At 45.3% G+C, this 23704-nt stretch overlaps 5 protein-coding genes across 5 annotated transcripts in view; all 5 read right to left on the minus strand.

The window, feature by feature from the left end:
• The window catches only part of LOC126557756 (connectin-like), a 378559-nt gene that overhangs the window by 215386 nt on the left and 139469 nt on the right, over positions 1–23704 (minus strand). The window lies entirely within an intron of this gene.
• LOC126558444 (1-acyl-sn-glycerol-3-phosphate acyltransferase alpha) overlaps positions 1–23704 on the minus strand; it is a 334524-nt gene that overhangs the window by 128247 nt on the left and 182573 nt on the right. The window lies entirely within an intron of this gene.
• LOC126557925 (ammonium transporter Rh type A) lies at positions 3018–5678 on the minus strand. The gene is made up of 5 exons (XM_050213839.1): positions 5501–5678; positions 4621–5408; positions 3752–3970; positions 3584–3677; positions 3018–3161 (listed from the first exon to the last, which is right to left on the minus strand). The coding sequence occupies exons 1-5, from the start codon at positions 5676–5678 to the stop codon at positions 3031–3033; spliced, it is 1410 nt and encodes a 469-aa protein (XP_050069796.1). The 3' UTR covers positions 3018–3030.
• On the minus strand, positions 7095–8200 carry LOC126559522 (uncharacterized). Its single transcript, XM_050215690.1, has 3 exons — positions 8094–8200; positions 7442–7525; positions 7095–7313 (listed from the first exon to the last, which is right to left on the minus strand). Exons 1-3 carry the CDS (start codon positions 8137–8139, stop codon positions 7150–7152), a joined length of 294 nt encoding a protein of 97 aa, XP_050071647.1. The 5' UTR covers positions 8140–8200; the 3' UTR covers positions 7095–7149.
• Positions 8636–22347, minus strand: LOC126556550 (dynein axonemal heavy chain 3). The gene is made up of 16 exons (XM_050211832.1): positions 22018–22347; positions 21852–21949; positions 21064–21787; positions 20032–20993; positions 19786–19970; positions 19449–19714; positions 18167–19387; positions 16810–18099; positions 16193–16746; positions 15912–16116; positions 13098–15834; positions 12902–13031; positions 10305–12836; positions 9896–10235; positions 9199–9822; positions 8636–8938 (listed from the first exon to the last, which is right to left on the minus strand). Exons 1-16 carry the CDS (start codon positions 22333–22335, stop codon positions 8636–8638), a joined length of 12489 nt encoding a protein of 4162 aa, XP_050067789.1. The 5' UTR covers positions 22336–22347.

Here is a 23704-nt window from a genome sequence, read left to right on the forward strand (position 1 = left end):
ATTAACTTTTCATGTGCTTATCGCTGTCTAGTAGTTATTTTAAACACCACTGGATAATAAGTTTTTCCAACAATTTTTGCCCACATCGAATACACATTGTGCCAAAAAATGGGGTCCCTTCTCAAGTCGTTTGCCATTTAAAAAAGTGTTTCAAAATTGTGAAAAAATATCGTAAATAATCATGTTTTGCAGCGCTGTACAGTACCGTACATTGCATACCTTGCGGGGTTTTTTTTGTAGATGGCCTAAAAGTATGCAATCTCAATTTAATCAAACTAACCTTAAGTATACAGCTAGAAATACACTAAAGTTTTTACCATTCCGATACTTCCTTCGCATCTTGCGTTACACGGATGACCGCGGTGCATTGTTGGTCACGATGTCAGGACCCGATGAAACGACACTCACCGTTCTGGGAATTGTTACGAACCGAACAAACACGCGAAACTCCTGCCATGCGTTGCGCGTGAAAATGAGCCACCCGTCCCATACTATTCTACCTTTCCCGTTACGGTGTTATTTCACAAAAGTTTACTGTAGCTACCTTGGGACCCCTGGTCCGAGTGTCGTGTGTGGGGCTTCGTTCATTATACTTTGCGTGCTCATTTGCGGAAGTCTGGACGTGTGTGACTCTCCCCTATTGTCCGGACTTTGGGTCTCTTTGGGTTGGTTTGCTGTGTCGTTCTGTATGTTGGTTCTGTAAAGGTAACCTGTTGGTTGCTGTCCAAGATGACCGACATTACATCGAGATTGAGATCAATTAGCGAGCACGAGTAGACGCGAACTGTTTCGTTTGGCAAATAAATAGTTGAGCATTTTAAAATGCCCAACGAAGGATTGAAAGTTCGTTAGCCTTCGAATGTGGGTCAGTTTTCATTGAATTAGAAAGCATTGCTGAGATTTCAACGGACGTGGACGCGTGTCGTTTGCGAAAAATTGTGAGAGGTTGTAAGCGAACGTGACATAATATCGCTAACCACGTCCAACGTTCGTAACGCTAATCGGATAGTAGTTTAGATTTTGGGCCGGGTCCGTTTCGCTAAGAGCAAGACTGGCTGTATGAATTCATGGCTGTCTGAAGCTAGTGACATCAGTGTGATTGGGACATAGACACACACACCTAGGGCGGCATGACATCGTTAATTGGATTGCTGGGAATACAACAGCCTGGCCGGGAGACTAATGCCACTATTCTGGTGCTTATAATTTATTCCATGCCCCAGTCTAATGTTCGTTGCTGTATTTTCCTTCCTTCGCAGTTTAATGTGTGTGTTTTGATGAGCTTTAAACTTATGTCAAAACAAACACACACACACACACACACACACACACACACACACATGCACACACACACATGGGGACGCACATATTGGTCCTCTAACTTGTTGAAACAAACGTGAGGGCTACCGTTTTACGCAAAGCCCTCGGAGCCAGGTGATACATTTCACGCTTATTAAAGAAATGGAGAGTATAAAGCCGGCGCTCAGAGTCATGATCGCGTGATAAAATGGCAGCTTAGCGTGACCGCCGGCGTGTGTTTGTGCGGTGCGTGTGTAGCAGAGCGTGTAAGAAAATTTGCAAACCATCTAGCACGATCACGCGGGGTGAGATTTCTGGCGGTGAGAAGGGTGGTACGTGGGTTTGTAGACATGCGAATGAGTATGGCCATGTGCTTCTGTGCTGAAGCATGTAAAATTTCAACCGTTTCGATTTCGCGGCTCAATTAGCGATCCGGAATGTGATCACGGTGCTGGTAGGAGTAAATGGGATTTAAATGAGCTGACACGAGCAAAATGCGCCTCAAAACAATTGTACCTACAAATCAATTATAGCTCCCAAAGTGATATGTTGAGAGGCGGGAAGATCATGGAGAAATTTGATTGTTTATTGTGTGTTTTGTAATGTTGTTACTTTTTTGCCGTAAATAATTGTTGGTTTTCTTTTCAGAAATGTTTAATTATGTCATGCATATGTACGATGTTAGGTATGAAATAAAATAGAGACGTTGCTCTATTCGTTCTCTATTCGTGAAATATTAGTTTATAATTCTAATTGCATATTTTTAGGCTTTTTTGCCGGACAACACTGGCAGTATCTGGTATACTTCCTAATACATAAAGGCAAAGCCTCATGGCTCTCACCCACAAAAAGGGGTGTAAAAATGAGACAGTCAACTACCGCACAAGGTGGCATTTGATAGTATATCTAACTCTATCCTGCTCGCGAAACTTAACACGCTCGAACTTGCTGGATGCTGTGGTTTAGATCCTACCTGTAAGAACGACACTTCTTGGTAAAGATGGGCCCTTGCACGTCCAGAACTATAAGCGAAGTTCTTGGTTATCCCAGGAGAATATCATCTCTTATATGAGGATGATGCAAAAATCTCTCATCACAGGCGTTTTGTTTGACACGATGCTTTCCTTTAAGGATCAACTCGGCCACGTCTGGCCATCAATATGGCTTGCGAACTTCAAGTCGCTTCATGTGTCTCAGGGTACTCTATACTTGGTTTGTTAGCTGCTGGATTGTGCCAACATCGTGTGGTGAGCTAACACAAAACGAATTCAGGTTCAGAGACCATGCTCTCACGCGTTTTGCACTCCTTTGCTGGAATCGGAGGCTACTTGCTGCTTGGTCTGCCTTCCTGAGAAGAGCAAATCGAGGGCCACATTGACTCCCCAAAGCTCTTCTGAGCAAATCACTTTTACATCTCAGCCAGATCGTTTCGAACCCGAACATTGCTAGCCGTGACTTTTCACCTGTTTTTGAATCTGGGATTTTCGTAGTATATTTCACCGATCATGCCTTCTTTTATGCGTCTAATTTTGTCCCATAGCATGCGTTTATGTATTTATCTATGTTTTATTGTTGTCTGTAACACATATTTGTATTTTTAAACGTTGCTTTTACACGTAATTAATTGAAGATTTCGAAGCATAGGTGAGACTTGTTGTAATTCGATTTATTTGAAGAATCAAATGCATCAATACTGCCAGCTGACGATTATTTGTCTTGTGTAATCCTTGCTTACTGATGTGTCGCTTCGTTTGTGTCTGTGCTATTTTTCGTATCCTCCGCAGGCGTTTCCCAAAATGCATCATCTTTGTGCAACTCATGTTCTTCCAACTGACGAACTGAGGGTGACTTGAGTATCAATCCTAAATGTGAAAAAAGCCAAAAATAAATTAATGTATTAAACAAAAAAGCCATTAATGAACTATGTACAATAAAAATCAAAAACATTTCCACCAACAAGAAAACGGTGCAACAGTGCAGATAGTGACAAACATTTTAGAAACCAATGTTGAATTTGTAACCACCTTTTCAGGGCCCGACTAAAGAGAACGTTCGCTTTTAATCTCATGAACGGGTTAGTGCCGGGCACGGTTTGCAAATGCTTTGTACTATCGCTCGGTTGCAGTAACCACCAACATTCATCGTTGCACTGTTCCGATGCCGGTAGGAAGCCTCCGAACGTGTGCATTCGAACGATGACTCCTATCCAGGGGCGCATTCCATCGAAAGGTATTGTATTGGCTATATTAAAAGCATATGTAGTACGATTCTGATCCTTACTTACCCGTTAGCAAACCACCAGCGATGGCAATTGCCATCGTCAAACCAATCGCCATCAGCTGGAATGCTCCCTGTTTCGCTCCGGAACGACCGTAACCCTGGCAGTGTGGGAATGGGGAATATTAAAAACATTAAATGCTGCTTCCTATGGTTCGTGCTGGGATCGACTTACTCCAATGACGTATTCGAGTGGTTCCATTTCCGATGTGTGGTGGGTGGTGTTGGGATTCTGCATGGCAGGGAAAATCGTAGCCAATGAGCTGCCGTATGTATCGGCGCTGGCAAACGTGGCATAAATGGCGGAGAAAATGGCTGAAAGTACTGCGGGCATTCCGTGCAGGTTGTGAACTCCGCACGTGTCAGCTATGCGGAGGTTGGACAGTATGGCAGGCTGGAAAAGTATTCAATGAAAGAGCGTTTAAGATCATCTGGTACATCCAGTGCAGCTTTAATTAAATTTGGGAAGGAATTGAGAGAATTTTAAGAACAAGAGTCCACCGGGTAATTTAAAGGTATTCAGCTGACCGGCTATTCCAAAAGCAGATGATCTTGAAGTCCTTTGTTTACTGCGTGAAAGCTATAAAAATAGAATTTGTTTTCCTTTCCCGAATCCCCGAAGCCTATCTGCTAATGAAATTACAGCACCCGGAGACCGTAATTTGTATCACGATATAGCCATGTTTGTTGATTGATCTAATCGTTACCGAGTGCTAAATGGAGCACTTTGAGATGTCTTTTTTTATCATGACGGTGTTAAAATGTTCCGAAAACAGTCTATCGAGGTGACAATATTTTAAACTATAAACAGTTGCTAATAGAAAAACCGAACGGAAGAAAAATTCGTTAGCAGCATGGTACCAGCTGTTAACTAATGGTCTGACCAGTGTTGCTGATAAAACAGCCTGCTACCATAACAACGATATGGTAAGTATCTAATTAACATTTTCTGTTTTCTTACAAGCTGCGAGAGTGAGCGATCGTTGGTTAGATAGCAGCGAGCAAACATCACATGAGAACCAAATTAGATAGCATAGTACTTACCGTAAGGTACCGATAACCGAGCACCGAAATGACCCCGGCAATAACACCGACGATCAGTGCACCGAATGGGTGGATCAGCAGGTTGCAGATCGAACCAACGGCAACACCGCCAGCCAAGGTAGAGTTTTGCACATGCACCATGTCCAGCTTGTGGTCGTGCGATACCAGTGCCGACAGTACGAATGTAGTCACCGTAGCACCGGCAAGCGAAAGATACGTATTGATAATGGCACGCTCCTGATCAGCTCCATCCACCAGTGCCGAGTTAAAGCTAGGCCAGAAGATCCACAAAAAGATCGTACCGATCATGGCACTGATGTCCGAATTGTACGACGAACCTTCCAGTGGGCCCGCCTTTGCCTGCTCCTTCTTCGGACGCAACATAAAGCTAACCGCCAGCCCAAAGTAAGCACCAAAAGCGTGCACCGTTATTGAACCACCAACATCGGCCGCCTTAACGAGCTCTATCTGCAGATACTCATTGCCGGCGAAGATCGCGATCTCCAAAATGCCCATTACAAGCAGCTGGATTGGAGTCGTGCGTCCCAGCAAGGCACCCATACTGATCAGTACCGCCGCAGCGGCTATGTCCGCACCGATAAGATTCTGCAACGAGATCGGTATGATGCCATCCTCCATTTCGTAACAGCCGCGCATTATGATAGCCCACTGCACGACGAGGGACGCCACCAGCAGATTTAGTCCCGAGGCACTAAAACCATACCGCTTCAGGAACGTCATCAGAAAGGCAAAGCCGGCAAAGATCATCACGTGTATGTCTTGAAAATCTGAAAGTTGATAACCGTGGGAGAGGAAAAGCACAACGCGTAAAGACAACCATACTGAACATAAGTAACACTTGAGCGGTGGTTATTATTACGGGGATATTTGCGTAGATTAGACTCCGTAGGTTCGGACGACGCGGTTCGAAGCGTTTCATTTTTAACGGGCAGCAATTCTTTAGCATAATCGGTACAGAATCCAAACACGATTATAAACACGACCTGGACGATTAGCAGCAGTGCGTAACCGGACGTAGACGATCCCGGTGTATGCATGGTGTGGAAGTGAAGTCACTTAGAAACCGTTTGATGCAAACTTGACAAAGACTTGTGAATGGCTGGCGACAAAACCCCACGGAGCGTTAGCCGTGGCACATTTTTATCCGCGAACTGTTCAAATGGAACTGATTTCGGTGGTAGAAGCGCTGGATGGATGATGGTTAGGATTTTGGTTTGCTGACGGATGGAAGTCACACCGGGAATGGGGTTACTAAAGCACGGTTGATGATAATGATGGTCAGCACTGTGGGATTATGGCGCTGAATAGATGGACAAACAAGACAATCGAGATGGATTTTTTTGGTGTGGGAAAACAATACTTTCTTAGTGAAAGTAGTAAATATTTGGTGAGGTATTTATTGTCAAAAAATGAATTTGAAATTGAATTTAAATTGTTGTATTTCTCAGCCACTGTGCATGTCAATCATACGATGCTGAACGTTGGTCTGAAAAATATCTGAAGTGGTTCAAATTCAACCACAAACATTTTGCACCGACTGCTTCATCCTGCAGTATAGTTGTTCTACCCTCATCTCGGCTTTGGCACCTAACGCATTGGAGGGATCCTATTCGGCGATGATTGAAAGTGAACATTTAAATTAGGAAAAGGGGGTAAATGAATTATGTAAATTTATACAAATCGTTAGCTTTACCTTCCCCTCCTGTTGGCCAGATTCTACTTGTGACCGTGACCATGGATTAGCGTAACCGTCCAGGGGAATCGGCAAAGCCCGGTGTGTTGCTCTTGAAAATTTATGAAACACTTCACCGGCTTCACCACCGAATAGAAACGATTTTCGTTTGCAAACCGTTTTGGGTCTTCGAGTTGTGAAGCTTGAAGGTGGTGCCTGTAGAGTGGATTTAATTTGGAGTGGATGTTCGGATCGGAAGATGACGACGTTCGAAGGATAGATTGATTTTTCCTGCAGCTCCATTGATGGAACTTGAAACGGTTCCCTTAATCAAATATGGAAACGGTTCGATTTTCGATCCAGCCATCGAAATGTGCCAGGGCAATGTGTTTTGTTGTGGGCACGTCTTATGTCAATAAGGGAAAAGAAATACTAAATCGTAACACCTTCGATCACGCAATGTCAAACGTATCTCTAGAAACTGGAATCGACATGGTAATACTGGTTTCTTAATTATAGATGAGAAGTTACGGTAACTGGTAACATGCAGAATGTGCTGTGTGCTGCAAACTATGTTGGTAAAGCGAAGAAAACGGCTACGGTAGTTTGGTGAAACTGATCTGGATGTTTATTGAATTGTGATTCCTTGGTACAGAGGTTAATGACAACTCGGGGTAGGCGCTTACATTCTATCGGAAGGATTCAATTGATACCGTCCACTGGGACACAAACACACAGAGTCAGGCGCCATGGTGGTGCGGGATTTGTAAATGGAAGGAGTCATTAAATTACGGGAAGTATTTGGATTTTTTTTACAGAACAGCTATCCATCCAGTTCAGGAGCTGTACTCGTCCTGCATTGCCGGCGTGTACGAGGTAACGTTCTCGATCGGTGCATTTAGAACGACCTTACGGAATATTAGATAAGCTATGCCGCCGATAAGTAGATTCACGATGGCGACTATCGTAATGATGGCCCATGCTGGAATTAACGGTCCACCTGTAATTGAAATGGATGATTAAACTTGAACTATGCACTAGTGAGAATGTGTGTGTGTGTGTGTGTGTGTGTGTGTGTGTGTGTGTGTGTGTGTGTGTGTGTGTGTGTGTGTGTGTGCTGTGACTCACGTTTGAATGTTCGGTTGATGGTACGGCGTCCACGAAGAATCTTACGGCGTGCTTCCGTTTCATCCAAACACATGCTCAAGACAACTGTAATAGATGGAGAGGAAGAAAGATTGTCAATAAGATAGAGAAATTATTACGTTAAGCAAACAAGGCTAGCAAGGAACTGTATCTCTGCATTACTTTATGGCTCTTTTTATGAACCTAAGGACGTGATGGAAATGTTAATTCTATTTCACAGCCTAACTCTTACTGCTTCAGGTTACGTTGGTGGTTCGATAAAAAATAATTGTTTTCGCCATTTTTATAGCCATTACGAGTGGAGGCCATACTGCGAAAGATACCGCCTCTTCGATAACCTCTATGCGAAACAGTTTTGGAGATATATCTGATTGAGGCTTGCGTTGACCCAGTCTTAACTCGAAGAGCGTAGTTGGAATGCAACTGGATTACAGCACATTAAACAAAAAGGCTTGTTTTTTAACTGCAAAGTCTAAAAACTGTACCGTACTTTTCAGATATCGCAACACAAGCTCACACAATCTTTGCACAACAAGGTGAAGTAATGCTTCGTTCCAGGAAATATTCTACCGATGAATCACACGTACAAGACAACTTGAAACCACCCTGTGCCCATTACGCATTGTATAATTACCGAGCATGAGCGTGAAGTACACTGCTTTGTTCTTTATGAGATGCATTTTTCTTCACAAACTGTGTTTAGAACTTCTCTTTATCTACACAAATAACTTCTTGTACACTTTTTACAATTGAAACCTTGCCGCAGCACAAACTGTTTTGGTTTGAGGTTTGTTGAATGGATTCGATACCCGTTGAAGCGTTGGAGCACAATAAGACCTGTTTCAACCGAGCGGGAACACCCTGACGATGTCTATAATCAGTGCGCGATTGGTAAACGCAAGGGGATAGCGTTACAGAAGATAAGATAACGATCCTACCAAACCCATTCGTGTGTACGGTGTACGTTCTCATTAGGTACCTGTTACGCCGTTTAACGGATGTAGTACCCTTCCCTTTGTAACGGCGGTTGTGATAAGATAAGAGATAGTGAGGCAAACAAGCTCGATCAAACGACTACAGATTTATTTTTAGGTTAAGTTGTTGAATAATGTGGCCACACGAAAACTGCTAAAGAAAGATAAACGTTGGTGAAAGTTAGCATTGGTTTCGTCACACTCAGTCATCCAGTTGACAGAGACATGCGGTTCCTCGAAGAACCCAGTGCTCCTGAGGCATAACAGTGTCCAGCTCGAGAAACATAACGAAGTTTGTTGAGTGCCCGGTGGTAGATAGAACACCTCGTCGCTCACTAGTCTTGTAGATGGGACAGTCATAGCACAGGCGCTCTTGGCCACTCTTTTCCGTTTTCAGTACTGGAGACATCGAGATGATGGGCAGCGTGTCGTAGAGAATGCGTGACAGTGGCTCGTCCAGCCGCATGCTTTCCCGGTTCCAGCGAGCACCTTCCAAGTACAGACCCTGTGAAGAAGGTATGGCGAATGAAGTTAGCCAGGGTTTTATGTAGGGAATATGCCATATTTAGAGTTTGGAACTATCTTGACAAGTCAATTTACTTACGTCGAACATTACGTAGTCTACGTTGAAGCGTCGTTTGTCCTTGTATTATGCAGCGAGTTAAATGGAGTAGTTTAGGTCGTTAAGATGTTACTTAAAGTATGTCTTGTTCAATATATCTAGTAAAAATATTTATATTTAACACAAACTACTGAGCCATATACCTTTACAAATGTAGCCACTTCCGACGAATCTTTAACGGCTTCATCCGATTCAAAACTGGTCATATCAAAATCCATAACCAGTTCGTCGATACGCAGTTTGAATTTGCGCGAATGATTCTGCATAATACCGGTAAGGAAAGACTGCGTAAAGTAGAACCCACTCATCCAGTACACATTCGGTTCCCCTTCGTCGATCCAACGCTGGAAGAATGCTAACCGTTGGACAAAATCGTTCACATAGCTACCGAGTGGTTTGAGCGAAGGATAACTCTTCGATAGCCAAGCCTTCGGTACACGCGAAATTTTCATCGCTCGATAGATATTTTCCAGCTCGGGTATCATACTAATCTGACCCTTAATCGCTCGCTGCACATCGACCAGACTGAGCCGGATGTACTCCAGCAAACGGTTGAAGCGTGTTAGCTCCTGCCGCAGTACGGTATTCATGGAGTTTTCGTACTCGATTGGGTACAGCTCGGCGACGGCATCTACATCGTAGAGGTTGGGCAGCTTTTTTGCAATTTCGGTACAAAGCAGCAAGACGGGGTCCTCTTTTTGTTCCGTATCGGATGAAGCTGTACCAGCGAAGAGATGTGTTTGAGTGAGCAGTACTCGATCAAGAAGCTGAAACAATATGAATGATGAGAAATGAAGAAATTGTCATTGTTCACGGGTTTTATCAGTAGTTCATACATACCGACGATGTTTCATCAATGTTACGCGTGATGTCTGCATTTTCATGCAATCCAAACACCTCGGGATGAGCGATCATGGGTAAGGTGGAGATGTAGGCAAGTGACTCTTTGCCAGTTGGCAGCTCCGGCACTTTGTAACGGCCCGACTCGGTCAGCTGGTAGTTATCGATGTCAATGGTGTTTTGATTGTAGATCCGATTCAAAAGAGCCATCAGCAATCGTCGATCCTTATCGTCAGTCACGCGGCCACCGTAGTTACATTCGCCCGTAAGATAAATATGCCCCTCAAACGGGATCTTGTGGTATTGATTGAGAAACATCTTCAACTGCATCAGTGAAATTCTGAAAAAAACAACAATAATGGTTAGTAAATCAATGGACTTCAATAGCAAGCACAATGCTGTTCCTTACTTAAGATCCGACTCATTGAACTCATACGGGATGTTCCAACCCAATGGACCGAACTTGCAACGTTCCTGTACAACCGCATGGAAGAACACCAGCGAAAACACACCACGCAGCCATACCTTGCCGAGATCTCCATCGAATGCATCCGAATAGAACGAATTGTTAGAAAGTGGTTCCGTGGTGAAGATGCGTGTCATATTGTTTTTCACACCTTTCGGTGCTTCGTTCGTCATTTTCACACTATTCTGCAAGATGGACACAGGAAAACGACGGCTAGGATATGATGTACACCACAAACGATACTTCGGATGTACCGATTCGTACAGACTCGAATCCATACAGATTTTCTCCAACTCGTCCATGTACGACTCCGCCACGTGACAGTTCTGAAGGATAACCCAATAGCCTAGTTTGATCGCATCCAGAATAGTTCTGGTAGCCTTCGGACCCTGGCCTTGTCCAAGCGAGATCACCCGACAATCGTCACTCATGTAGTGGGCGTTTGCGAATGTAAAGATGTTATCCATCGGATCCGAACCAGGTGATAGCATAAATATGAGCGGAATTCTGGGAGAACTATCTCGGTACGAGGTTTCCAAATTGAACTGCGGGGGTTCGACGTACGTTTTGCCAATACTTTGTATGATGAAACGCTGCAACCCAGGCACTACTTTATCCGGCCGGAGACACTTCAGTATGATCAGCTTGACAATGTTTTCATGCTTATCGAACGGTTCCGGAAGTGGTTGTGCATCGGGATCGTTTAGATCGTTGTAAGCTTTCCAGTGTTCAATGCTGCCCATAAACGATTGGGGTAGGTCCTTGAGCGAGGGAAGCGATCCGGCACGCACTATTTCGGACCAACACTTATCCGTTAGCCAATCGGGAGCGGGGTTTGGATATGGGTTATCCAAGGCTAGCCCACCTGTCAGCAGGAACGATAGCTCCTCATCTTTAATATCTCCTCGACCGCGCATAATTCCCAGGCACAGCACAAACGAAAACATAAGTTTATCCTTCTCAAACAACGAGCGACATACGTTGTTGTAAATGGCCATAGTAAAGTAATGAGTGAGATGTTTTAAGCGCTGTTCCAAATCGTCCGATTTGGGAGAGTTAAGGATGGCCTGTACGAAGATGTTCAGGAACCAGGTTAAGTTAAACTGATACATGGGATCGATGTTTGCCAGTTCGGCCGTACAGAAGAAGATTACAGCCGAATGACGTGCTACCGGGATGTACTGTTGCCTGGCAGCATCAATTTCTGCCTCAGTCGCCACGGCAACTATCTGTTTCGCTTGAATCTCCTCCGAAAGTTGTTTGCTCGAGGTGAGAATGTCAATTGCATTTTCATCGTCCAAAATGTTTCCTTCGGCAGTTGACAGTACCTGCAGAATCTTAGCCTCAGCGTTGTACAGTGCTTCCTGGTTTTGCGCAGACTCTATGATGAGAGACTCCTTTTTCTCCTGCAAATCTGGACGCTCCTGTACAATAACCGTACCAAGCAGCTGCGATCGCAAACCCTGTTCCGTGATCATAAAGTTCATCAACGTCACCATGACGGCTGTTTCGGGCAGGTAGTGTGGATTACGCAGGTTGGTTGTGATGTAGAACCGGAAGTTGTCATTGTACTCAATCATACCATCACCAAACTTAATATTGTACGATCCTTTCTGATAGATAATGTTCTTCTCGAGTATGGAGTTAAAACCGGAATCAATGTTCTCGCCCACATTCTCCAGCAGCACAGGATACCCATTGATAATTGCGTTCTCCACGATGCGCATATAGTTGGCTTCCATTTGCTGGATGATCCGGAGATTGTTCGCTTTCTCCATGTTTTTCACCCATTTATTCGCCTGTCCCTCCGGATCAATCATGAGTGGCCAGCGGCGTGCATGCTTCAAAATAATTCCATTCTCTACGGAAAAGTTATCCGTCGGTAGACCCCAGTTTGACCAGCTACGAATTTGCAACGGATTACCGAGCGTCGTGATCAAGGAGAAATTCTCCGTGCACGGTATACGCCGTGTGACCGCCTCAGCATTCCATGCCTGCACGATTGTAGAACGGAACTCGGTGGTGAAGCATCCAAGGTAGGCTACACAACCAGCGGCCAACAAAACATCTCCCACCACGTTACTAAGCGATTGGTGTAGATTGAATGCACACTCGGACCATCGCCGCTTTTCACCGCCAAGACCACCGATCAACTGCTCCGCTCGGATTAGCTTCTTTTCGCAACTATCGATCTCGTCTTCGAGCCGTTTCTTTTCGCGAGACTTTTCGGCAAAGAAATCGTTCAGTTTTTGTAGCTTGTCGAGAATTTCCTGCAGCTCGGCACGCTTCGAGTTGAGCTTTTCCATCTGCATTGCCAGCTCGGCTTCTGCCTCTGCTAGAGCAATCTTTTTCGGTGCCACGATTTTGGCGACACGGTCGTAGATTTCCATAGCACGCACCCATCGGCAGAGACCTTCACAGGCCATTGAAATGCTTTTAATTTTCTCCGGCACAAACTCACGATCAGCAATGTACCTGTGGAGCAATAGAGTGGAAGATTGAAACGCTACTGAACTGCAATTACAGACAATAAAACTTACACTTCTCGGATTTTCTTCATAACAGGTATGGGGATGTTGTCTTTATCGAAGGTCTTCAAACTATCCAGAAATTTGAGGTCTCCCAGCATCTTTTGCGAAGGTCCCCAGTAGTCTTCCACTAAATGACCATCTGGAATGAAAGACATAGTTGCGTTAAACGAAACGTACCACCAACACCATCACTATCGATACTCACTTGGATCAGGTTTCCTATCTGGTTTGATACCGCGAATAACGCAAACTGCTTCCAGTACGAGCTTCACACCAGACGGTGGATTTTTCATAGACTTCACTACAGTAATATCTGCCGGTTTGAGCGTATCAAGGGCAGCAAGAGCAGCCTCAAGGGCGGGAACTGCTTCCTGCAGATCGCTTTCACAATCGTCCTTAATCGCTTGTGCCGATGCGGCGGCCTCGTTCGCTGCCGTTTCATCCGCACCAACGATTTCCTTCTTCTTTTCAGCTTCTGCCGTTTCGCGCTCGATATTGACCATAATTTTCTCCGTTTCATCGGACGTTTGCTTTAGCATCGGTTGCAGATCTTGTAGCTGGTTCTGCATGACCGATACCTGCCCGGCGGCAAAATCAAGCTTTTCCAAACCGGTTGTATAACGATCGCGTTGTGTAATGGTTTCCGAGTACTTTTTGTGGTACAAGTCTTTGAATGATCGCAACATTTCCAGGTAAGAAGTAGGGGTGACGTAGTTACGACGACCCAGCTCATTGAAGAAACGACTCGAATTATCGACGACACTTTCATTGAAGACCAAAACACAATTAATAAGCTTAACCTCCAACTCGGTTAGCTTGCGTGCCTTTGGATCCTTTTCGTCCGTTGGCTCTACCACCTCGACACTCGACGACTCGCGTGACATGGACAATCGCTCCTGACTGCTGACGAGATCCATCGAGCGAATGAAAAATTCGGCCACCTTCTGCAGTGCATCATCGGGCCAAGCCGTAAACCAATCGATTGTGCAGCAGTTGATGAGGGAGGGATAGATGCGAAGCCTCTTCTTGAAGGAGTCCCCAATCGGCGAGAACGCAAGAGCTATGTGCAGATTCTCGCGGACACGTTCTACGAAGAAGCTGTAAAGTGAAAGTGCTGTCAGATCGATTGGCTTGTTCGTGGCCTGGACGATAATTTGCATTTGTTCGAGGATCACCGCCTTCTCCTCGGCCTGGAAAAGATTGGGCAGATCGGCAGTGTTGAGGAGGGAATTGATGTCCTCCACGAAAGCTTCCTCCTTTGCCTGGGAGTCGTTAAATAGGAACACGGTTCGCTTCCCTTCGCAGCCCGCATACATGAGCAGTTTTTTCATATCCTCGCGCCACTCGTTGAGTGTGTAGCTGCGCGTTACTTCCACCTGAAATACGAGCGAATCGCTCATGCTGGATGCCAGCTTGACGGCACTGCGTCGTCCAGAGCCACCGAGACCAACCATCAGCAGATGTCCACGAGGCATCTGAAGTACTCGCGACACGCGGGAAATGTGTTCGATAGCGAACCGGAACAGGACTAAATTCATGGGCGATTTTGAGCGTTCGTTGTACTCGGACAGGTAGAAGTTGATGTTCTTTTCGAGCTGCTCCCAGTTATCTACCTCGTCGTAGATACGAGTTACAGCGGCAGGTTCCATGTAGTTACCGAAAAGCAGATCCCGTATATGTTTATCTGATACCTTCTGGCCCTGTTCGAGGCGATCGCCAAAGGCTTGCTCCAGCTTCAAGCGTAGATGTGTAACGCATGCATCATCGACTAGACGTAGTAGCTTCAGCTTATCGTCATCTTCTACTAATCGATCGCAAAACACGCGATAAGTTTCGTGTACCCAGAGCCGCACAAGCTTCTCCGGATCGGGAAGCTTTTTTGAGGGTAGCAGAACAATCCCTTGATATACGCGGGATACGTCCCGCAGAGAAAAGAGATAGTGGGACTTAGCAGGCGTCGGTAGAAAGCTTTCAATCGCTCCACGGTACACCGCAATTGATGCTTGGCTGAGTAGCTTGCTGAGCCGTGCGACAGGCTCCGGGAAACCTTTCGCAAAGTGCCAATCGCCGATGGAGGAGAAGATACGCATCAGAGTGGTATCTTCGAAGGAATCGATCGACATAACGAACATGTGGCGATAGAGCCGCTGCGGGATGTAGTTACTGCCTCCGATCGGTCCCATAGCAGCGATGAGCAGTAAATCGATCAATTCGATTTTGGATGTATCGCGCAGATCGGACCATATGCGATGATCCAGCCAGGTACGCACTAGTTCCAACGGTGGTTGTGAACCATAATCGTCACGGGCCGGCATAGCAAGATCATCGATGAAGTTGACACACTCCTTCCCGACCGGTGGTCCATACACGCCCTTTCGTCGACGATCCAACTTGCTCATGATCGTGTCCTGCACCTGGGCGGCAGTGCTCCGCGCCGAACAGTTAATAATATTGGAGATAAATTTGGTTTTGGGCAGTTCTCGAATGTAGTTGGAAATGGTAGCACTTTTGCCCGTTCCGGTTGGACCGGCGAGTAGAATCGGAATACCATTGCGAACGCATAAATTCGTCCAGTACAGAATGTAGCCAGTTTCTTTAGTAGGAATCATCAGTTCGGACACGATGCACGATTCAGGGAGTACGAGTTCTTCGGTAGTTTGCCAAGGCCACCAATTTTCGTGCTCGTCGTAACGGTAGTCCATGAAGTTCATCTTTTCCGGATACATCTGGCCACGGTTAAGGGAGAAGTGCTTCGGCTTTGGATGATCTTCATTAGCGCCGTACAGTATCTTCCTCAGCAATGGATCTATCATTTTGCGTCCCTCGTTCGTCACAGAGGAGAAGTAGCCCCAGGCGTAACAGAAGAGGAACGTTTGCTGGAACTGTATTTGTGTGTAATTTGGTATGCGTGTGCAAAATATGTAGAAGAACTTGGAGAACATCTAGAATAATGAGAGAATAGCATTAGTAGACATGTTATTGGATTGTTTGTATGAAACAATAGGAAATTTTTTGGTACCGAATAGCATTGCATCTCGGATATTGGCAGGACAGTTTTGACTATTTTGAGAATTTTCAGTGCTGGCGGTATCAACCACTCCACCAGCTGCTCAAAGACACCGATGCTAATTTCCGATACTCCTTTCTCTTCTAGCACTAGCAGAAATGACTTGTGTAGAGCAATCCAGCCCAGCTGATGTGGTTCCATGTAGATCATTCCACATCTAGAATTGAACCCAGAAATGTGTCAACTACAACTATGCACAAATAATTGCCAACAAACAAGTCTACTGGAGCTACCTGGAAACGGTTGCAGGAGAAGCTTGCTCCAGGTCAACTGGTTCGAACACGAGGTTCATGAGTTTCGTCATCTGAATAATTTCACCTGACATTAAACAGAGCTTCTTGTTGTCATCGAGCACTGTGTTTAGATTCTCGATCCATACCGCATCAACCGGCCCATCAAACAAAATCCATTGTCGCTCTGGGCTCGTTGTGTTTACCATTTCTCGGAACGTGTTTGCCAGGACCCCGTCTGACCATTCATGTGATGCTGGATCAAAGCTACCGTATAATTGACCCATAGAAATGGACTTTGGATTTATGATTCGGTACTGTACACCTTGCTCTTCACACTTTGGTCCCTTCTCGAGACGGAGCTCGCGTAGCGTTTCGGCCAACACTTGATAGGCGGTCGTTTTACCTCCCATCGAGTCGCCAACGATCATTAACCCGTGGCGCACAAGCATCATTTCGTAAATCTGCATGATCTTATCAATGTACCAGGCTGTAGGCTGTAGCTTCCTTTTAACTAACTTCACCAACAATATGCGTACAATGTCATCTCGAGCAGGCTGCAAAGGATAAATGTTTCTCATGAAAAAAGAGTTAAAAGTATGACAGACGAAAGTACATACCGGAGGAAGATTAACGCCTGGGAAAAGATCTTTGTAGATGCCTTCGAACAGGGGTATATCCTGTTGCAGAAATTTTGGTAGATTCACATCAATAATAGCACGTAAAACGATTTGATCCTCGGCCAAGTGTGGCTGAGTACGCCGCAGTGAACCAGCTGCCATTAGGACGGATTTGACAGCACGCATTCCGTAGTCGTAGTGAAACTGCGAGGACAGCTGTTCCGAGCAGAGTTTGTACGTGTGTACGATTTTCTGCGCCAGCACACGTGCGTTATCAAACCCATTTGAGTAGAGTGTGATCTCACCGATCATGGCATAATCGGGTACCATCATGGCTACCGTACGAAACAGTACCTTCAGATTATCTGGCAGCTCTGTACGTCCTGCATAGCCAGGATTCATCGTGATGAAGATATTGCACGTAGGATCTAGCTTCAGGTGCGTATCTTCGAATGTAAATTTGGCAATCTTCTGTGCGATGGCATGCTGTATGGTGAGAATCTGTTGAGCTACGACTGAGAGTACCTCTAGCTCGATCCGGTTGAACTCATCGAAGCACGCCCACGAGCCGGACTGAGCGAGACCCTTGAAGAATTTACCCAACGCTTTGTAATCCAACCCATCGGAGCAGTTGAATACGACGCATTTCTTTGCGACTGCTTTGGCAAGATCTTTACAGGTTTCTGTCTTGCCGGTACCAGCCGGCCCTTCCGGAGCGCCGCCCAGGTTCAGCTTAAATGCACCCATAAGCGTGCGGAAGCATCGATCGGTGAGTGGTGTTGTAACGAGACGTCCCGTGTTACCAAGATACTCCATTCCATATTTTAGGTCCGTGGTGACCATACTAACACCGACATAACTTTGCTTGTCATCGTCGTCTATACGCCAGTAGTATCGAAGCTGAGAGAACCAGTTGAAATCACCAACATCGGTTATCTGCTTCTCCACAAGCAAATTGACAATGTCCCGTGCATGTACGTCGACGACGATAAGAGCCTCGATTGTGATCGTTGCTCCAGTGGTGAGATTTCCTCGTACAAGATCCACCAATTCTGCTATCTGATTGCTGCAAGTTTTTGCAAATTGAGGAAGCTGTCCTTGTTGTATAGCTTCTTCGGCCTCTTCAGTCCATTTCAGGCACGAAACGACTTGAACGGCCTGACCTGGCCAGTTCAATACCCACACCTTTCGTGGATCGTTCGGGTAGCGTTCGTACGATTGCCATATCTGTTCCTTGACGCTTTCCAGCATTACTGTCTCGACCTCCTTCAGCCATTTTTCAACCAAACCCTGTTGAAAAAGGAACCCACACATGAAAATTAAAACCGCGACCACTCCAATCAACTCCCATACTTACGTTTGCAAGGTTAGGGTTGACCTTGCGTACGCATGGAATCACTTCCTGCTCAGCAGAAATGATGGAAACAATTTCCATCTGTTGATCAAATTGCAGCGAATGGATGCCTTCGAAGCACTTCTTCAGATGTGGCTGCACACGTAGTGGATCCTTTGTTTCGGACAAAATTTCCAGCAGCTCGTCGTTCGAGAGGAAAAAGAAGCGGGCAAAGAAGAGCCGTTTCTTCTCCAGATACATATTGAGACCCTTCTGGATCTCCTCCAGATCGGTGTACGCCTTCCGGAGGGTGATCAGCAGCTCTGGATAGTCTGTCGCCTGGATGACATGCGCATCGGCCGTGGTGTGTTTCATGATCTTGCGGAATACACGATCGACAGCCTTAAAGTGACGGCCCTCGGTTGGCATCTGACGGAGGATGTCCTCGGAGCTGAAAATTGGCTCGAGATACATCCAGGTCGCCTGCACCTGCAGCCAGGTATCGATAATGTCCTGCATGGAAATGAGCTTGTCCTCCCAGTTGTTCGCTTTAGTGCCGAGTGCAGCGATATACGGTGATCCTCGCATCGCCTGTGCCTTCAGAATGTGATCGTCCAGCAAGGTTTGTATCTCGTCGACGGAGGATAGAATGTACATGTCGCTGTCCCGGTACGGTACGCAAACGAACAACACGTCGGTCCACTCTTCCTGCATGTTGACGAGCTGAATGTTCAGCTCGTACTCTTTGCCAGCCGCGTTAGAGATCTCTTCGAGACGCTCCTGTATTTTGACGATATCGATCTCCACCATCTGGCTGAGCGAATTGTGCACGGCAGGGTTCACTTCTTGGCCCAGTTCTTCCGAGATCTGCTTCCAATGTCGATCGCACAGCCCCTGGCGACAGACAGACTCCAGTATTGGGAGGTACACCTTAAACTTTTCCACCTTCATGCGTATCTGCTCGGCTACACGCTTTGCCTGTGGGCTGCCGGTGAGCTCCTTCAGCAGCACCGAGATTGCTTGATACATCTCCTCCACCGCGTTCCGAATAATGTCCGCGTCGAGATCTTTGAACGGACCAAAGTACCACACCTCGTGGCAGGTGTCAAACTTGTATGCTGTATGCCACAGCTTCTCAACTGGTCCCATCTTTTCGATCATCTCATTGAGCGACGGGAAGAAGGAAAGATCGATCTGCAATAAATTTTCGTTCGTGTTGATTTCTTTCGCTTCTCTGCTACAGTCCTAAAAAATAAGATTAACAGTTTAGGTGTTGGATTGGCAAAAAGAGCATCTAGACGATTACTTCTAAAATCTTCATTAACCCATCCACCGTATCCACTTTATCACGCAGATCGTCCAGTGAGAGCATTTCTCGTATTTCTCTCGTACGAAAGTGATCCATTTTTTTCTTTTCCGTCATCAGGTACTGTTCGAATTTGACACGACGCTCGCGCAAGGACGTTTCAAGATTTTCACGGACCACTGATAATCGGGCACCGCTCAGATCGAGCACTTTTTCCAGCTCTTTCGGCCACAGGAACAGACGGGAGTTGAGATTTATATCTTCCTCTGACGAAGACGAAGCAAAATGGTTGTTTAAAAAAAAAATAGAGTAAGATTTAAGGAAACGTGTTACATACGATCAAGAATTGCATGAGTCAGCAGGAAGATGACTCGCTGAGCGACCTGCTTAATTTCGCTCGTCAATTGGTACATGCGCTCCTCTCGGCATTGGGTAAGATAGTTTTGCAGCGCGACGACTTCGGGCGTTTCTTTGGGTCTCTCACCAGCGTGCAGTGACATATCCTCGAACTCATCACAAATTCTATAAATATATGAAAAAGATTCTAGCTTAACCTAACGGATTACTACTCGCTGCCACTCACCTTCTATTGTCCACCTGATTGAGCGTGATGAAATAGTTGATGACAAAGTTCTTGAGATCATTCACAAGCTTTTCCAGTACCTTGTTCAATCTGCTGTTATCGAGCATGAACAGATTGAGCGGTATAAAGTCACGCAGGTAGTAAATGCCATTCAAAAGGTCGGTAAATTTTTGAACGAGCTCTTTGAAAATATCCAGTGGTGGAAGTTCCAGTTGTGAGAAAATACCCTCCGTTATCAACTTCATTTTGTTAGCCAAAACGGGGAAATAGTACTCGTACATCGGATACAAGTACACCGTCGGACCGGTCTGGTTGGCAATGACAATCCTCTTCACACGCTCGTACAACTTCTGCATGTCGTCGTTATCGGTGCGTATGAAGTGGAGATAACCGAGCTGCTTTTCATCCTGTGTGAGATAGTACTCGAGCCTTGGGATCTTGTAGCCCACTTTCAGTATCTTGACGAAGTAACTTTTGAACAGGTCGGGCAGTTCCTCCATGTAGGGATAGATGATAATCTTGCCACTGCTCTCCACAATGAAGGACGTTCTTCTTTCGTCGCTGTTGGTCAGCACGAAGTCGTCCGACTCCGAGGCTAGTATGTCAGGATCATCATCATCCACCTGATACAGTGAAAGATCACTTTTCTCCGTCGTTTTCTCGATATCCGTGTGGTGTTGCCCAACCACCGAGACGGTAAGTGTCATGAAGGGTTTCTTCTTCACCTTTGGCTCCTCTCCAACAACATCACCTTCGCGGTACACTTCTAACGCCTCGACCAAATGATCCAGACTCTTCTTGATGAGTTCTTGCAGATGGTACGAGGTGAGTGCGTGGATGCAGTTGAAAAAGATAGTACCCCGTCCACCGTGGCTGGAGTTGCGTGGTACCAAATCTTTCCAGTATTTTCGCATCACATCTACCAGATCTGCTACTCGTGGCATCCAGTCGTTGATTAATATCTGGAAGAGAATGAGACGTAATAATGTATGAGATTGCTGCAGTTTCGGGCAGAGAATAGTTGTCTCTTACATCTCTCGTTATTCGACAGCTGTTGTGTATCATCTCAGTAATTTTATCCGCATGCATTGGGATATCGGTGCTGTAAAATTTCACCGAATCAACCACCAATAAATTACTGTACAGCTTGTGCCATAGCATGTTGATCGCTTGCAGCACAGGGTGATTAATCATGAGTACCTCTTCGAGTCGGTTCTTCGCAATTTGTATGGAACACTTCCACGGAACCGGAGCGACCATAGTGGCGATGGGAAACTCGGGTGGTTCAATGGCAAGCTGGAGGCGAGATCTTTCCGCTTCCGAGCGTAGAATGTACCGCAAAAAGGCACGCTTTACGTAGTACCGATAGTCTTCCTGTAGGTCCATAAGTAGTATGATGAAGAAAACGGCTTGATCGCGGGACACACCGTGATCGGTATCGAAGAGGTAGTCCATCAGTATCACCTCGGGATATACGTTAGGCCAAAGCTGTTCCTCCTCGAGTATGAACTTGTACGCCTGTTTGAGATAGTTAAGTCGTTGATCTACTCGGGGAAGAATCTTTTTGATCAAATGTGAAGGATAGTGGTCGATCTTGCGCACATCTAGCTGATCTAGAACGTTCAGTGTACGCTGCTTCATTGCGTCGTCGAAGAAGTACATTGCATGACGGAAGTTTTGCTCGTATCGTAGTAATATTTTATGCTTTTGATCATCCGGATGGACGGGCAGTAAGGCTTGGAGATATTTCAATTTCCTAGTAGAACACGAAAAGATCAACAAAGAAGGTATAGAAAAGTGTGCATAAATAAATCACTTACATGCTTTCCGATTGCTTAAGTTTCTTGATGTACTGCTCGTTAGTAAGTCGTTTCTTTTTCACCTTCACCTGGTAAACATTCTTGCTTTTAGAAGTGCACTGTGGGAAAAGCAATGGAAAGAGTAAGTACACACCAAAAACTAAACTCCAGCTACAAGTCAACGTACAAACTGTGGCCTTCGCTCTTGCTCTTCCTTTTCAGCGCGTCGCTTTTCCGCCTCCCGTATACTCTTTGCAATCATTTTATCCAGATGCTTCTGAATGCGCCGCAACGCTTCCTCGTTTTCCTCCGGCGTACGATATGCGAACTCGTCAAACTGAAACTTTTGTGGGCGCTTCTTTCTCCATAGCGAGGGCAACTTCCGTCGACCATCTTCGTCACTTCGTCCATAGCGACGGAAAAACTCGTTGCCCCTGAGCACCGGTTTGGTCAGTGCTAAGTCGTGAAAAATTTTCAACCGAAATCGCTTATACACCTCGATCATACGATCGGTGGCATCTTTCGCTGCCAGCGGGCCGCGAACGGTACCGGCCGGTGCAGCGCGACAATAAATCTTCGATGTAGAGGGACGAGGGCTGGTGGCTAGTCGAGGAATCGTTGTGGCACATTCAGATGGCAGTAGTTCGGGGTCCAGCGTACCATCACCGCGCGGAGTACGATGAAGACTGTAGTCCCTGGTGAAGCAACTCGATTTGGTGGAGTGTATTTTCCCTAAAAAGTGTACAATAAGTTTAAATAGCTTAATAAACACTTGCCTTTGTTGCTTTTAGCTTACCGATTTGTTCCTCTATGAAAGTGCGTGCAGGATCTAGGGGAAGCTCATCCTTTCCATGGCTAAATTTGTAAAATGGAACATCCTCGATGTGGCGCTTAAGTTTGGGCTTAGGTTTCTTAGTGCGTCTCATGGCTTTGCTAAAGTTAAGCACAAATCGTCTTTAAGTAAAATCTTTCTAAAAAGCACTTGTGTAAAACGATCGCAACCAAACGCTGCAGCCTGCTACGAATGAAAAATGGCTCAAATTGTTTACTACCGGTAAACGAAAATACAACAAACTGTTAGTTGCCGAAGCAATCATCTCCAACGGCAACCGACGGGCGGGAAAACACGTGCCGGATGTGCAACAGGTGGTTAGTTGAATAATGGGTGCAGCAACAGGAACCTGTTGCAGGGTTTGTTTTGGAAGGAATTTGTTGAAAGAGGGCAAATATCAACAGGTATCAAAATAGAGGTTAACAATATAAAACTATGTTTTCATGCCACTCTAAGGATCTGGGTCACACGTGTGTATGCATTCCTTAGCATTTCGTATTTCCGTGTTTCGTGCATTCCTTTGCATTTAGTAATTTTGTTTTGAATGGTTCTTATTTGTTATTTGTTAAACAAGATGGTAAAAGAATCTTGAATATCACAAATGGAATCAAAATGATAGAGAAATTTATTTACTTGCTCTTGTACTGAGTTTAGAAATGCTTTGAATAACTTCGATGCGATTTTTTTATCCTAAGGTCACAGTGTTTTGAATTGCTGACAGTCAATTTTGCCATTGTTTTCTTAGAAAGGCATACTTGATTTGTAAAATTCTTTCATGGAAATGAATCTCAATTTCAGAATGATTGTCTGTTAGAATTATTATCTGCCTAGTACAGTAGGAAGAGACTGCACAATATTGTGCACATAGAATTGTTTACACAACTCTTGATTCTATTGACTTTTCCATGATGCTTTTTAACTTAAAGAGGGAAAATCATCTGTTACTATATTATTCGTGAATTTGAATCATTTATTCGTGAATGAAATACTTATCAATAGAAATGTTGTTCTCCGCAGCATTACCTATAGTGATATCAATGGC

This window comes from Anopheles maculipalpis, chromosome 2RL, assembly GCF_943734695.1.
Source record: "Anopheles maculipalpis chromosome 2RL, idAnoMacuDA_375_x, whole genome shotgun sequence".
Classification (NCBI taxonomy): Eukaryota; Metazoa; Arthropoda; class Insecta; order Diptera; family Culicidae; genus Anopheles; species Anopheles maculipalpis.

Coding starts and splice junctions, on each gene's coding strand:
- LOC126559522 (XM_050215690.1), bottom strand. CDS start 8,139: ATGCATCTCATAAAGAACAAAGCAGTGTACTTCACGCTCATGCTCG. Junction 7,526..8,093: donor GTACTTCACGCTCATGCTCG/GTAATTATACAA, acceptor CATCTATTACAG/TTGTCTTGAGCATGTGTTTG. Junction 7,314..7,441: donor CATCAACCGAACATTCAAAC/GTGAGTCACAGC, acceptor TTTCAATTACAG/GTGGACCGTTAATTCCAGCA.
- LOC126556550 (XM_050211832.1), bottom strand. CDS start 22,335: ATGATCGAGGTGTATAAGCGATTTCGGTTGAAAATTTTTCACGACTTA. Junction 19,388..19,448: donor GGTTAATGAAGATTTTAGAA/GTAATCGTCTAG, acceptor CTTATTTTTTAG/GACTGTAGCAGAGAAGCGAA. Junction 18,100..18,166: donor TCAACCCTAACCTTGCAAAC/GTAAGTATGGGA, acceptor CTTTTTCAACAG/GGTTTGGTTGAAAAATGGCT.
- LOC126557925 (XM_050213839.1), bottom strand. CDS start 5,678: ATGCATACACCGGGATCGTCTACGTCCGGTTACGCACTGCTGCTAATC. Junction 5,409..5,500: donor TAATCTACGCAAATATCCCC/GTAATAATAACC, acceptor ATCAACTTTCAG/ATTTTCAAGACATACACGTG. Junction 3,971..4,620: donor TCGGTTATCGGTACCTTACG/GTAAGTACTATG, acceptor ATACTTTTCCAG/CCTGCCATACTGTCCAACCT.